We start from the raw sequence: 12,630 nt of genomic DNA on the forward strand, positions 1-12,630 counted from the left end.
ATGATCAAAATCTTTAGTTTCAAAGGCATAAATTGATTTAAGCATGATCTTGCACTTTGAAAAATAGATATATATGAGAGCAAATTGATTTATCATGTAGTTTGTGGTCAGAATTTTTATAAAAATGAAATTCTTAGATAAACATATGAATATGACCTAGAATACTTAGAAACTCATAATGTTTAAAAATCTTTAGTTTTGAAGATACAAAATAATACTGAAAACTAACTTATAATTTAAAAATTAATAGATTATTTTAAAAAGTATTTAAAAAATCATCTCCATGAGAGACGAATTTGGTTTTGCCCAAATTACACCTTCCCTAAAGCTTCACAAAAATCCCTACTTGTCATTGTATGTGAAATAATACCCATGGCAATATTACTAGACACCTATGAGCATCAAACTCACACCAAAACTTCTTAAGTCTACTACCTAACTCATAAATGTTGAACGTGCAAATCAATCTCCTTTGTCGATCACTTGAGCTTACTTAGATAATATGTTTGGCTTGGTACTAAACTAAGCTTGACTTGACCTGACAAAACTTGATTTGCACATTTTTTAAAAATACAAGTCAACATCATATTATAACAATTATAAATTGTAACTATTATAATCTAGATAATTTATTTTTGATTAATATTAGTCAATATTTTATTGTAATAGTTATGAGATCATAACTATTGCAACTATATAATTATCCTAGTTAGCTATTATAATTGTGTAAAAGTTATGAGATGGTACTTGATATAATTGTGTAGTAATTATAATATTGTAACTGCTATAATAATTAATATTAAAAATAATAATAATTTCAAAAAATAAAATGTGCAAAGGTAGAATGAAGTTTTCTTTTTTATAATAAATACAAAAAGGACGTCCTCTTGATGGTTCCAATAATAAAAATGTCCATTTGTTTTTTTTTTTGCCATAATTTTTTTCAGGTCTTTTATTTTGTGATTAAATAGTTACTCGTATTGCATGACGATCGATGTATACCCTTTTTTTTGGCACTAAAAATATGTTTAAAATTTATTATTGCTACGGCAAAGTCTTTGTTTCAATATTGGATGCCCTGTACGTATTTTCCTTTCTAAAATACCTAAGCTCTATATTTCTCCGTAAGAAATAAAAAAATAAAAAATTGATTGAGTGGAAAAAGAAAAGATTTTTAAAAAATGGGGTTTATAATTATTTAGGACCCTTTTAAAATTGTATAACATATTTCAACATTTAATTAAATTTTAAATTAAAGTTTGTTGAGTGCCAAAATAAAATCTAAAAAAATTCTTGTGATGGTTATTTAGAACCTCTGAGTTTTTAAGAATCATATATAATATATCATATTATTTAATATTTTTAACCAAAACTGTCAAACTGAAATAAATAACGTGTACAAAACCAGAAGAACAATAAGTTTTCATTAATATTTAGTGTCCGATTGAATACTTATAAAGGGACACAAATCTGATATTTGGCTTAACAATAACAGTGTCCGATTTAATATTTTCATAAATCTAAAGCATGCATTCAAAAAACAGAATGAAACTTAACTAGACTTAGCTTGTTTACCGTCTTAAATTTCCACACATATCTCTGATCCATGCCTCTAATGGTTCCCCTACTATTTTACTTTTTTATCACAGCGAACACTGTTTGCACAACAGTGCAGACCAGGACAATAGCTGCAGCAACCACCGATATCACCAGCCACGGGCTGCGGCAGTAATTCTGCTTCAGATCTGCTATGTGCTTCTTGCCAACACTATTGTAGGAGCTTTTCAATTCTTCAAACGTGGAGCTCAGGAAGTGTTCCCCGTTGACATCAAAGACGACTCGTTTAACGAGGTTGTTGAAGAAATCTGAGACCTCTTTATCCGCTCCGATGTAGTTCTCGACAACTCCCTTCTTGACGAGCAAAGTGACATCCCCAGGCGTCCTCATGAGCTCCCCCATGAAGAACGCATAAGCCGCGAAGTAATTCTCGTCCGTGCTCGATTGCTCGAAGGCTATCAAGTTCCGGAAAACAGAGCTTGTGCTGTCCTCTATAATCAAGGTCGGGATCATCAATGTTCTTCCGGAGACCAACTCCACATCCAACAAAGACTCATGATCATGCATTGCACTTTTTCGGCTTGAACTTTATGCCAGCCTTATAAAGATCCGTTGCGCCGCGCCATGGTTGGAGCTCACCCGTTGGTTTGCTGTTGGAAGAGGAGCTATTGGCCATGGCAGGTCTAAACTTCAGGTGGCAGCATTGGAGCAAGTGGTGAAAACTCTGATTGTTATACTTATAAGCGGATAAGAAGCTAGTAGTTTCTGTATGGTCTGATCTACCTTGTCTTTCAATTCATCAGGTGTTCCTGCAGTGGCGAGGCCATATATTTTCTCGAGCACAAAGAAAGGCAGCTGGTTTTCCATCAGGAGGAGATCGTGTCTTATTGAATCATGGTGCCACAACGTTACTCTGGCAGAATCAGCTGTGCGTTTGGATTCTGCTTCGACAGCAAGTGCTATTTGTTTTGGATGAGGGGCTAGCATTTTTTTAACACTTAATATGAATTTCCGAACCGTGCTTGCTTCAGCTACGAGGTTGTCTTGCTTTTGAATCTGAGCGCCAACTTCTTGAGGTGGCAATGGCAATATGCCAAGAAAACCCAAAATGCAGCACCCATCGAGCAAAAGCATTTTGATTCCATCATTTTTTTTCATTTGGATGTCCTGCTCATAGCAACGTTTCACTTTTTGCTTCATTCCATCCATTTCCTCCAAGTACTTCTTTAATGGTACATCTTTGTTCATATTGAGGATTTGTTCAAGGAAGAACCACTTGTACTTGTCAGCCGACCAGAGAGCTTTAGTGCCACTATGATAGGGACCGAACGACACAAACTGAGGAGCATAAGCATCTTTATCTAAACTACTGCTGATCTGTGGAACTCTGTAGATCATTTCTTTTTTAACTAGAACTTTTTTCGACTGGCGAGGTAATTGTTCTTCCATGGCGCTTACTATCTCTACAATGTGGCCTCCAGTAGTTTCCACACCAGAAGGTAACCCTGCCAAAATTTGAGGATGGTTAGGGAGTTTGTTTCGAAAGAAAAAGGTGAGACAAAACACGAGGGGAAAATCCCTAAAAAGTGAACACAAACTTAGTCCTCTCCTTACATAGGTTAGGATTCCATGTTCTTGTTTCTAGTATTATATATTAGAAACAATTTAGGTTATATTAATTTATACTTTCTAATAAAATTAAATAGATTTATCAATAAATTTTCTAATAAAATTAAATAGATTTCTTTAATGACATGGCTTTTGTTATCAAGTTATTGATATTGTAGTAAAAGATGATTACGTTCATCCCAAATGTCTCATTTGTCCTTAGATTATGTGAGGGAAGTAAATCATAAGGTCAATTTATAATCAACAGTCAAGTGATTAGAAGGTGAAAGATTTTTTTTTCAAGGACATATGTCCGTTTAAAATTGATCTTTTATCTCATTATTATAATAAATTTATCATCCTCTAATAAATTAGGCATCCCATGGCAGCATCAAACTACTTGACATGAACAATAGTCTATGTCATCAGTGATGCAATTGGGTGAGTCACCTATCTGACTGACCCACCTATGATCAATAGCAATCACATATTGTTCTTTTTTGGCCTCTAGAAATAAGCAAGTCGCTATCCTCCTTCCTCTGATCGTCCAAGTGAAGCCCCGGTCCCTTCGTTTTAATGCGAATTTGTAAAGAGAAAAGTAATAGGCATGCGTTTACCTTCTCGGATTTCATCCGAGGAAGCCTCTGACACACGATCATGCTGCTGCTGCTGCTGCTGCCGCCGCTGCTGCGGCGGCGGCGGCGGGGCGGCGGCGGCGGCGGCGGCGGCGGCGGCGGCGGCGGCGGCGGCGGCGGAGGCGGCGGCGGCATGTCATGAGCCCTTTTAAGAAGGCCCAGCGGGAAAGGAAGCGGTCGGAGGACGGCGCCGCTGCGACTCATGGGCATCTTCTTCCGCCATGCTTGCATGCCCTGCCGATGAGAGGCTCTGCTCATCAGCTTCTCTATGATTGATTAATCATAATATAGGAAACTTATTAAATGGTATTATGGTCCATCATAACTTTATATGCAATTTCCTAAAAGGGTACATGTAAAATTCTAGATTTTTAATTTAAAAGACACATCGATTTCATTCTTCCAATACACGTATTTAATTTTAATTTTACTTCTATATTAACGATTGATTTTTTTTTTCACTTTTTTTTTCTATCTCTTTTATATGCATCTTTCTTTTCTTTTTTTCTTTATTCTTAAATTAAATTAAACGTTATTTAAACTTTAATAAATAATCCTCTAAATTTATTTAATTTTAATTTTAAAATTTTAATAAAAAATAAAAAATTAACAATATTTTTTATTTTTTAATATCTTCTATCTTTTAATATTTAATTATAAAAGAATAAAATAAAAATAATAATTAGAATGGATTTTATTAATAAAAATACTAAAATAAAAATAACTTTGATATTAATTTTTTAAAAATCAACATCACAACTTAAATATTAACATCCTTGTAGGGTTAGGTTTTAAATTTAAATAGCAACACTACAACTTAAATATCAGCATCATCATGATATTAGTTTTTTTAAATCTAGCATCACAGTAATATTGGTGTTTAAAAATCAACACCACAACTTAAACATGCACTAGTATTATTATAGTGTTGATTTTTTTTAAAACATTAAAGAAGGACGTATTTGGACTCCGAAGTACTATAGAAATTCATGAATGAGTCCAATCAGAGTTCTCTATGTCCATCAATGAGTTTTCACTAAAACTCATTGATAGACCTAGAAGATTTGAATTTTAAAAAAGTTAACATGTAATAGAAAAGGGTAACATAGTAAAGGTATTTATGGTGTCCATATTTGGTTCTAACACCTCTACTAGCAATTATGTGTATGTGTCAATTACCTTAAAGTTTGAAATTTTGAAAACCTTTTGACCACTGATGTTAATAACTTAAAATTTATATATTTGGACACATATATATAGACTCTAGATGTACTTGGAATGAATCCGATCAGAGCTCTCTAGATGCATCAATGAATTTTGATTAAAATTTATTGATAAACCTAGGGGTTTTGAATTTCTAAAAATTTATCATGAAATGAAAAAGAGTAGTGCAGTGAAGATATTTATGGTGTCCATAACTGGTTCTGACATCCCTGTGATAAATTATGAGTACGAATTAATTAAAAAGATAAAATTTCTTTTAAATCTCTGAAAATGCCTTAAACCATGTTTTTTGAGCTCAAAACATGGGTAAAAGTTTCACTGGTAATAAATGTAAATCTCTAAACGAGCTTCAATTTGGCGCATAGAATGTCTCATTATCCAAGTCAAAATTTATGGTCTCAATTAAAATTTTAAAAATCTAAACACCCTAGGTTCATCAATGATTTCAATTAAAATTCATTGATGGACATAGAGAGCTCTAATAGAACTCATTCAAACTCACATAGGTTTCTACAATGGTTGAGAGTCCAAGGGTATCTTTCGTTATCATCGTAAATGATGTAGGAGGATCCAAAGATTGTATGTTTTTAGAGTTATTTTTATTTTTGGATTTTGAGTTCGTTTAAAATTTTTAGGATTTTGAATCTGTTAATATTTTTTCCATTCTGTTAGGCTTTGTTTTTCCTTTCTGTTAATTTTTTTCTTTCTTTGTATCTTAGAATTTTGAATTTATTTAAATAATTATTTAGTTGAGGTTAAGAGAGTTTTTTTTTATAAATAATATTTTCAACCATGTCATTCATTTTCCTTTTTCTTGTTTTCTAGTATTCTTCCGAGAATCAATAGATTTTAGAAGATTATTTTTTATATTCGTAGTTGAACCAACGGAATCAATATTATCCGTAGGATAAACGCTATTCTGTCCAATATTAGTTGGTATTAAAGCCCTTAGATCCCTTCAAATAAACAGGCACTACAAAAATACAACCTATATTAGCAACGATAATTTATGATGAAAATATTTTATCATAAATTAGAGACGAAATTGGGGATGAATTAATGATTCATCGTCAATTTGTAATGATATTTGCGACGAAAATATTTTAGTTGCCGAAGTTGCGATGAAATAATTTTTGTTGCTAAACTCATCGCAAAATTACAAGTCGTCACAAAATTCATCGCCAAATTGGCGACAAATCCAGTATTCGTCGCCAATTTGGCGATGAACCGAAGAATCTGTTAGAAATTTTAAGCAGGGTTGTATTTGTAAACAAGATTTATATTTTGATAGAATGGAATGAATCTGTGAGAAATTTTAAAGGTTTGCGATGAATTTATGACGAAAATAATTTTGTCGCAAAATTATCGTAATTTTACTATGTATCAAAACTTTGGCAACAAAATTAGTTTTCGTCGCCAATTTGGTGATGAAAAAGGAAATTCATCGTCAAATTAGCAATGAAAATAATCTTTCGTCGCCAATTCAGCGATAAAAATATGTTTTCGTTGCCGATTTAGTGACAAACAGAGATTTCGTCATCAAATTAGTAGCTTCACTATTGCAACAAAATCAGTTTTTATCGTGAAATTGACGACGAAAATAAATATTCGTCACAAAAATAGTGACGAAATAAAATTTTCATCGCAAATTACAAATACTGAATTCTGCAATGAAAAATATTTCATTGTAATATTACGATGACTTTTACGATGAAAAATTTATTCATTGTAAAATTGATAACGAATTGGTTATTTTTCATTACAGAATTTTATAAAGAGTTATTACGAACAAAAAAAAAAATTCATCGTTAAATTTTTTTATGATAAAAATAAAAAAAAAATCGTTATAAAATTTATCGCAGACTTTCTTTAGTTTCGCAGTGAGGGCATAACTGACTTAGTACGGAGAAGGCCAATAAGTGGAAGCCTCCTCAGCGTGCCATGTGGCTTTGAATAATTGACCGTCTCATTATCTCCCGTTAGCAGGTCCCCAACCATGCTTGCGGTCCTTTCCTAGCCAGATCACGAGCCTCCCTCCCCATGATCACTTCCTCACCCTGCCACAATGTCGGTACCTAGCGGCAACGAATGGTGTAGGATAGAGATCGAGGGACCCGATCACGTTCATATTTTATGGATTCTAAAATAAAATAATAGATCGATCCTCATACTCTCTCTATTTTAGCCTCTAGAAATTGCTTAAGTCGCCTCCCTCCTTCCGACAACTATCGTGACCTCTTTCTGATTGACAAATTACAGAACACAATCATCCTCTGAATGAGCGGGACGCATTTTCCCTATCGCATTCACAAACTTCGCGAACATGATTTCATGAACAACAAGCCTCTATCTTAAAAGCTAATATAATAATCAAGAAGAATAAATTAAAAGAAATGGAAGACAAGCTCACCTCGAGCGCGAGAATGAATGTCAAGATTCGAGAGCGAACGAAGAGCCTGCCGCACCTGTTGTCGTCACAAGGTTTGACCAGCGCTTTCCCTTTAGCTGCTCGCAAAGAAGCCTGTTCATGATTAATTACAAGAATGAATATAATTTCACCTGGATCTCCTCCACTGATCAGCAAAGAACTCACGGGTGGTGGACCTGAAGAAGTCACCGGTGCCAGCGGCTGACGTTGTCCGATGGTGCACTACAGTCCACCACGAATGCGTGACAGCTCCAGTTCTTAGGCGTCATTTTCCACCGTGCCCGCGTGAACTTGTTGCCCTTCCGGTGAGTGGCTCTGCTGCAGCAGCTTCTAATTAATACAGAAAACTAGATTCGATTTAACCCGTAAGAAGCAAGGTTGTCTTCAGGTTCTTTGCGTATCATTTTGGTGATTGAGAAAGCACGCTTCGAACGATCCTTTATTATCAAAATCATAAAAAGAAAGTTATCCCTAATTAACAACGGGGTGGCTAAGCATCTACCAATTGGAGAAAAAACAGATGGTAAGTCGGGACAAAACTAGTATGAAAGGATTTTCACACCGTTTTGTGTGAATACAACCCCTTTTATATTCTTCGTTGGCTTTAAGCTATATTATTTTTAGTTGCATGCCTGATTGGCGACGAAGTCTATAAGCCACTGCTAGAGCCGTCCAAGTGGCTGATGCTGCTGTAGAACCTCCAGACGAGGTGACTGACACAGCCAAGAAGTCGATCGGCGCCTCTGCTACGTACGCCGACGAGAAGAAGGTGGACATCCAACACCTGCTCACGTCGAAGATCTACCGTACCATCAATCCTTACTGGTTTGGGGCCGAGCTCACACAAGGCCCAACACAGTTCAAATACCCTATAGATGCAAAACCAAACGTACAACGATGTAAATTTATTCCTTATGGTTTGGATGTTGAGTTGGTTATGCTCAGAGTTTTTGACTTGTATTGAAGTTCTATTTTATCGAAAATTTACTGTTGATCATCGTAGGTGGACAAAGTATAAAAGCCTCAATTTTTTCTCTAATTGAAACAAAATCTGAGGTTTAAAGTTGAATGTTTCAGTCTTGGAATTTATGCTAAGAAGGTTTTGTCTGAGTGATGATCATGAAAGTTTACATTTTTAGTGTTGCTGTTGTTAATCCAAATTATCTCACTCTTTATGTTTCTTACTCCTTATATTTATACTGTTCTCTCAAGAGTTGTATGTGGAAAAGAAAAAAAAAGAGTGTAGTCCATTTTTATATTAATGGTAGGTTAAATGTAGATATCTCACAAAATTAGATTATGGGGTGATATTTTGGCCGTAGCATAGGCAATTAAAATGACTTGGGGCCGGGGCACACCTTTTACTTTATATCAGTCTTAGCCTATTTTTTTGACAACAAAGTCAGTCTTTGTAAGTGGACGTTCAAGCAGATTTTGCTACTTTATATTGCATTGCACGCAGTGACGTTCACCACTCGGATAGAGCTATCATATTTGTACGCAGGGTGGGTCGATTAAATCAAATTCAATTTTTTTAATATTAATTATTTCTATTAAATCAGTTCATTTTTTATTTTAAAATTTGAATTCGATTATTTCTATTAAACCGAGAATTTAAAATATCTAATTTCATAATTCAAGACTTCTTCCTCTCCATAGAAAATTAGATTATTTTAGTTAGATTAATTTTAAATTCAAAATTTTAAATATTAATTATTTCTATTAAATCAATTCATTTTTTATTTTAAAATTTGAATTCGGTTAAATCGATTAAACCGAATTCGATTATATACGAATCAAAATAGAGAGTTTAAAATGTGTAATTCCATAATTCATGACTCCTTCCTCTTTTAAGTCCACCGAAAGTTAGATTATTTTAGTTTTTAATTGATTTAATCGATGTTTTATCATTTCAGTTTGTTCAGTCTTTATACGAAAGTTTGATCGGTTCAATTCGGTTAAAAAAAATGATTTGTTCTATCTTGATTTAAGTGGTTCGGTCGATTCGATTACATGACCAATTGCTTACCTCTATCTGTATGTTTATGATGTTATATTAGTTGCGCCCGAGGTATGACTGAGTTGGTTAGTAAACGAGACAGACTTGCTGAAGTGGACAAGGATCAAATTTCGACAAAATCGAGGCAATGCCCTCTCCGTAGTGGTCAACTGTAGTTTTTCGATTTATTTCCTTACAGATGATCGTGAGGCGATCGTATGAAATCGTTGGAATGATAAATTTCACCTTTTTGCTGAAATGATGTTATATTAGTTTAAATCCATTATAGAAGTCTATGTGGGAAAAAAATCTCATTGGAATTGTCATATTGTCAACCGAGATCTTTTCTATGTTACAAATACAGTAGTTACGTTAGTTGCGAGAGTAAACATACAACTGTTGCTTATAGTTAGACCTACCAATAAACATATATGTACATTTATATATTTGATGTTCATGAATTGTCATAATATTGTACTATACTAATTTTACAAAGATGCTATGGGACGGAAGACACTCATTATTTATAGCTTTTGTATATATGTGTGGATGGATGGTTGTTGAAAATGTTGAAATGAAAGGAATCCAAAATAAGATGAAATGAATTTAAATGAGATGTCTTGATTGGTGGACATTGAAGACATAGAAGTCTTTCTGGCGTCTGTCAAAAAAGCCTAAAACACTTCCCTGAGGGAGGAGCTTCCGAGCAACACACGTTCATGTATTATATTCATTGCTGTTCGTTGCTGCAGAGGCCCATGTATAGTGTTTAAAAGATTTGCTTGAAATTAATTTATCTTATTGATTTGTGTATCAAAGAGAAAATTTCAATCTTTTATATCGAAGTGAGACGTGCAGACGTGATTCACCAACAATTTATGTAAATATGTACAGACATATAATATAGTTAAATTTCTAGATGATAACACTATCTTTAATTTTGCACGTCTCACTTTAAACAACTTAAGTTTACATTTATTAATTTGAACTTTGAAAAAACAAAGATAAAACAGGGCAAATCAATTTAATTATAAAATAACTCGTGTTCAAAATTTTTATAGAAATATTTGTTTATATAAGAAAACATTAATATTTTTCTTTAAATGCCTAGAAGCTCGTAATAATGATCAAAATCTTTAGTTTCAAAGGCATAAATTGATTTAAGAATGATCTTGCACTTTGAAAAATAGATATATATAAGAGCAAATTGATTTACCATGTAGTTTGTGGTCAGAATTTTTATAAAAATAAATTCTTAGATAAACATATGAATATGACCTAGGGTACTTAAAAACTCATAATGTTTAAAAATCTTTAGTTTTGAAGATACAAATTAATACTAAAAACTAACTTATAATTTAAAAATTAATAGATATTTTTAAAAAGTATTTAAAAAAATCATCTCCATGAGAGACCAATTTGGTTTTGCCCAAATCACACCTTCCCTAAAGCTTCACAAAAATCCCTAATTGTCATTGTATGTGAAATAATACCCATGGCAATATTACTAGACACCCTTATGAGCATCAAACTCACACCAAAACTTCTTAAGTCTACTACCTAACTCATAAATGTTGAACGTGCAAATCAATCTTCTTTGATGATCCTTTGTCGATCACTTGAGCTTAGTTAGACAATATGCTTGGCTTGCTACTAAACTAAGCTTGACTTGACCTCATAGAACTTGATTTGCACATTTTTTAAAAATACAAGTCAACATCATATTATAGCAGCTACGAATTATAATTACTACAATATAGACAATTTATTTCTGATTAATACTAGTTAATATTTTATTGTAGTAGCTATGAGATCATAACTGCTGCACTGTATAATTATAACTATCACGCCCCGAGAGACGATCGTCCGAAAATTCGGCAGCATCTCCAAGAAATAAAAAAAATAAAAAAATTGATTGAGTGGAAAAAAGAAAAGATTAAAAAAAATGGGGTTTATAATTATTTAGGACCTGTAACAATTCAACTTTTCCTGGATACATTTTAAGGTACAGGCCCACCCGACCATCTACAATTCAATATATGTAAATACAAGACTAAACTACATAAATAAAGGCCCACACGGCTATATACACATATTCAACACATACATATGACCATAGTAAACTACAACAATAGACCAACAAGGTATGACCACAGTAACAACCGACAATGAACTCCATCAGACTACGAAAATAAAAACTGTGCGAGCGGAATTAAAACAACGATAAAATCCACGTATACATATGTAAGTCTAAAAGCCACACATCGAACGTAATCCAAAACCACACCTCCAAGTATAAACCGAAAACTACGCATCGAAAACAAGACAGAATGTGAAGAGGTTGAATGAGTGGATGTGACCCTTGGACGAGATCAATCTGGGCCGTCCGATCTGGAGGGTTGTAACCCTTCATATAGCCCTCTTGATCTCATCCATCAGATCTGAAGAGTTGTGCCCATCAGATCTCGCCTCTTGTCATCAGCCGTCGGATCTGAATCTTTTGATCCAATCGATCTGACGCTTCAGATCAGGTCTCATCCCAGCAGTCAGATCGTGACTCTTCGCGATCCAACGCTCCAGATCGCATCATGCGATCCATCACACCTCTTTGATCAATGGATGTCATCCGTTCGCCCAATTAGCAGTCCAATCATCTCTTCTTGCCCACGTGGATGCCACATAGGCAATGCCACGTCAGATACGAGACTGACACGTCACCCGAGTGCCACGTAGGCACCGCAATGTCACCTGAAGCATAAATTTAAGCTCCTCAATGCGTCCTCGCGCAACGCGTAAGAGCAAAGTGCACCTACAAAGCGCCCATTGCGCACGTGGCGGGCTCACAAGTGCGAGCACTACTCGCCCCTGAGAAGAGAGCACCTGGTCTTTTTGTGTTAACTCCATTAACATAGCATCATTAATAAGGAAAGAAAACACATCGAAAATTTCCGATGTGGGACTATTAGATGTATTTCCTTATATATAACATTAATTAACAATTAATGTTATTTCGGGTCAATCTTAAACAATTAATTTTTCATTCACCTTTAATCGGTTTTGAGCAAATTAATAGTCTAAATCTATCTACGCGAAACGTAGATTTCAATTTTGAAATCAATTACGACTTTCATTAATTGATGACATTTCGATTTTTCCATAAAACCGTATTGGTCCATTAA

At 34.1% G+C, this 12,630-nt stretch overlaps 1 protein-coding gene across 1 annotated transcript; it reads right to left on the minus strand.

The window, feature by feature from the left end:
• Positions 1-1,632: 1,632 nt before the first annotated feature.
• On the minus strand, positions 1,633-2,124 carry LOC141843911 (UPF0481 protein At3g47200-like). The gene has a single exon (XM_074731931.1). The coding sequence runs from the start codon at positions 2,122-2,124 to the stop codon at positions 1,633-1,635; it is 492 nt and encodes a 163-aa protein (XP_074588032.1).
• Positions 2,125-12,630: the final 10,506 nt, after the last annotated feature.

Source organism: Curcuma longa, chromosome 13 (genome assembly GCF_044706935.1).
Source record: "Curcuma longa cultivar G26 ecotype Majalengka, Jawa Barat chromosome 13, ITB_CL_G26_1.1, whole genome shotgun sequence".
In the NCBI taxonomy this organism is placed as follows: Eukaryota; Viridiplantae; Streptophyta; class Magnoliopsida; order Zingiberales; family Zingiberaceae; genus Curcuma; species Curcuma longa.